The sequence below is a fragment of the Belonocnema kinseyi genome, chromosome 2 (genome assembly GCF_010883055.1).
Source record: "Belonocnema kinseyi isolate 2016_QV_RU_SX_M_011 chromosome 2, B_treatae_v1, whole genome shotgun sequence".
NCBI classification, from domain to species: domain Eukaryota; kingdom Metazoa; phylum Arthropoda; class Insecta; order Hymenoptera; family Cynipidae; genus Belonocnema; species Belonocnema kinseyi.
This window is the reverse complement of record NC_046658.1, coordinates 1,068,640-1,072,618: the sequence shown is the minus strand read 5'-3', so window position 1 is coordinate 1,072,618 and position 3,979 is coordinate 1,068,640. Positions and strand designations below refer to the sequence as shown.

The 3,979-nt window shown below is 38.1% G+C and overlaps 1 protein-coding gene across 1 annotated transcript; it reads right to left on the bottom strand.

The window, feature by feature from the left end:
- Positions 1–301: 301 nt before the first annotated feature.
- Positions 302–760, bottom strand: LOC117167856. Its single transcript, XM_033353066.1, has one exon. The coding sequence runs from the start codon at positions 758–760 to the stop codon at positions 302–304; it is 459 nt and encodes a 152-aa protein (XP_033208957.1).
- Positions 761–3,979: the final 3,219 nt, after the last annotated feature.

The following is a 3,979-nucleotide window of genomic DNA, read 5'->3' as shown; positions in this document are numbered from 1 at the left end:
ACACCTTACGAGCCCCCGCGGAGGAGCGAGCTGGATTCTGATACAGGGACAGATTTTGATTGTCAAACGGGCAGGGACATAAGCCTCCCGTTGCTGATAGCTCAACATGTATCCTGGCGAATGACATCCGAGGTGGCTCCAATTGTGCCGTTGTAGCGTGAGCACTGGAAACCGGTAGTCCCATTAGTGCCGACGCCAGTATCATCAAACCCGCGAACGGCGACATACTCTCCAAAACCAGGCAGAATGAGAGGTTCTCTCTTCGACCACATCGATACAAGGAAGGGATTCCGAAGGTACCCTATTTCCTTGATCTAAGCCGACCACTGCGGCGGGGACCTTCTTCTCCCTCCTCCGTATCTCGGGACTGGTGGCGGTTAGGGTCTTGGGGATGGCTCCCTTCGATTTTCCGGGGCCTTCCCGGACCGCGGCGGCAGACGTGATGGGCGATCGGGATCCCGGTGGTTCGCCTCCGAGGCCTCCCTCGCGTTTTTGTCCTTCGCCCGTCTGTTGAGGTGGGCACTAGGGTACTTGGGTTTCTAGGCTTTGGGGGCCTACCCCTTCTTCTTTTAGGAGGGTCTTGGTAACCTCCAACTCCGGCACCGTCACCGGTCGATATGGACGGTCCTGGATGATTACTGGGAATGGTGGGAACCGATCTTCGCAGTCTACGGGGTTGTTCGACATCCCGAACAGGGGGTCCGCGTTCAGATCCCTGGGCCTCCTCCGGATCACGAACCGTCTGGTGAAGATGACCCATCGTCAGACCTGTGGGACCATTCCTGGACGAAATTTCGGGAACTTCTCCCTTCAGAGTATCATCCTTTAGCTGTGAAGAAGTATTTTCGTTAATTAGGCTCGGCTCAATTGACCAATAATGTTTAAGGTCTTTTATGTGTGCCTTCTCTAGTATTCCTGACCCATCTTGGATCTCATATACTACCGGACTAATGACTTTCGTAACCTTGAATGGTCCGGCATATTTACGGGATAGTTTCCTAGCGATATAATAGACAGTCGAACATCGAACCCACAGCAATACATCTCAGGGTAACTGGTAAATACCAGAAAATGCAATGGCAAATTCATGAGATTCAAGAAATCATAATAACAGATCACAAAATAATGCATCACAAAAAATTCAATAAATAAGCGACATCGTGAATCCAACAAATAAGTCATAGAAATTCAATAAATAAATGACAAAATTCAATAAATAAATCGCATAATAAACAATTCAACTAAATAAATAATTCAAACAAATTTATATAAATAATCAATTCGCATAAATAATCAATTCACACAAATAAATGTAAATGACACATATTTAGTTTACACCAGGTAAACCATTCACTTCAGTTAAAATCCAGATAACTTAAAAATTGATCAAAATTGACCTAGCCTATGACCTGTCATGACTGGGCGACATTCGCCAGATGGGCGTGACTTGCAATGTTACGTTTGAATTACTCCCGCCATTTTCTGTTTCACAAGTGATCGCGTGTAATCGTTATTTTTAAAAGAAATAAAATAAACTAGTTTAAAGAAAAAATTCTCAGCAAAGAAAGAAGAGAAACAAAGAAAATTACGGGATAATGCTTAAAACTACTTCACTTCCCTGAAGATGACGTAATTCGAGGAAGAATTCAGTACGTACAAATGATTTTCAAAGCGTGGTAGATCACCACGAACTGATCTCTTGACTCGGCTTCTTGCCGCCTTCCCGCTGGTTCTCGCTTCTTCACCGGTTCAGCCCGGGAGGTGTTGCCCCTTCTATAAGCTTTGCTTCTGGCTCGTACAGTGTAGTAGGTTACGTCGTAACCAAACTGATGGTAATACACTAGTCACCACCCGGCGCGCTAGTAGTGTAATGATGTCTGCCAGTTGTTATGATACGTGCCCCGCTGGATGTTAAATTGGTGTTTTTTTAATAATTAACCTGGGCAGCATAGGTTAATGACCGAGTCGAAGTGTAGACAGAACTGGACGTGTAAACTCTGCGTGAGTGCCCGGTAATAGCGTCGTGTTGTGGTGTGTTGTGATGAGCGACTGACAATACTGGAGCCCTCCAGAATTTCCTCCAAAACTTCGAAGATGTTTTCTTTCGGATTCACTATTTCAGATTTCAGGGAAACGAAAGCAGGACGTCTGGCTTTAAAAAAAATACAAAAAGTCTTTCCTACCCTAAACTATAAATAAAGATAAACAATTACTCGAAGAGCCCTTCATACAAAACAAATAAGTCATAAGAGTAAGTAAATTTTAACTTAATTTGTACTCATTCCACATTCCACAGTTCTCAGATTCACTCCTTAACGAATTAGATTTCTGAGTCCGTGCTGGTCTTAGTATATTTTGTGGTTTCTTTTTAACTCTTCATTAATGTGAATTACAAGGTGAGGGGAGGATCCGTAACGGGTGGCAGGCCACCTGGTTACAATACAGTGTCATAGAGTCTTTGTTCGATGACATTGAGAATATTGAAGTTGAAGTAACTCTGTACCCAGAGGTATTTTAAATCATCATTTTGTAATATTTAGGGCTTTGCAAACCACATCGCAAGGTGTAAAAAAAGTAATTCGGTTAAATTATTTCCCTTTGAGAAAAGCAGGAATTAGACGAAAGCCTTAATTCGTGTAAATTCTCAGGATGCTTATTTGACCGAGAAAACTAGCAAACAGCTGAAAACTTGGTTTACTTATAAATGTATTAGTAGGCAAATTAAAGGTAGTTTTATATTTCTATTACTCTAATTCTGATTTGAGACAGAAAATTAATGAAGGAATGGAAAAAAAATCAGTAAAGACATGTAATTTTGACCATTAGGACAAGAAATTCCCGTCAGGAAATATAAGTTTGAATTTTAAACAAGGTATTTCGTAAATAATTCTATGTTTGACTTTGGGATATATAATTTTCAAAACATTTTAGAATTTTGGACGTTTGAAAAAGAATATCAATTTTAAGATAGAACTGGGAATTTTCATAAAGAATTACAATTTCGCAAAAAAGTTGCCATATTTTTTAATTATAATAGAAATTTTGGTAACTATCTAGTGCGCACAAGCGTTTAAGAACATCTTTAGAACGGCTTAAAAATGCCCTAAGTCAGTCCATATAACGTTCCATAAACATACAATGTTACAGAGACGTTTTAAAGACGTATTTCAAACATAAAACGTTTTAGAACATTATTTGGTCTGACTTAGGACAGTTTTTAAAACGTTCAAAGGACGTCTTTTGACATGTACGCCTAAGAAACAGTTAAGGACGTTCCTATTACGTTCTAAAATGTTGTACCCACTGGGTAAATGTAATTCAGACTTGGTACAAGGAATTATAAATTAGATTATTGATTTGGGACAGGGAAGTTTCTAAAAGAATTTATAATTTTGAGTTTTGGACGGGAAACAAACAAATTTTGGTAAGAAATGATAGTATTGATTTTGGAACAGGGACCTGCTACGGGAAATTATAAAATATGATTTTACTTCTGATTTATAAAGAGTGAATTCCTAACAAATTTGTGTTCCAAGTCAGAATTTAGCACAATCTAAAACTTAACAAAAATTTAAGTAAAAGATTAAAATTTTTAGCTTAGAACTGGAAATAATCACATGAAATTATTTTTTGACTTGGAACAGAAAGATTTAATCATGGAACAAGTATTTCGAAGATTATCTTTAATTAGAATTTAGAAGAAGGAAATTTGTTTAAATTCATAAATATAATTATTCTATGAAATTCTGTATTCCAAATCAGAATTTTATGTAATTCTTATGACCACAACTTATATAATTTACCAATTTAGAATTATGATTCTTTTACAAAATCCCTTTTTCCAAATCAGAAAGCTGTGAAATGTTTAGAAGTGTTTGGAACTATCTTGAAACCTTCCAAAATTCTTTGAAATCATTCAAATCTTGTAAACTCTTAATATTTATTAAGACAATTTCAATTGACCTTTAGAAAAGCGGAA

What these genes read in the sequence shown, in the direction of transcription:
- LOC117167856 (XM_033353066.1), bottom strand. Translation starts at nt 760, where the DNA reads ATGGGTCATCTTCACCAGACGGTTCGTGATCCGGAGGAGGCCCAGGGA.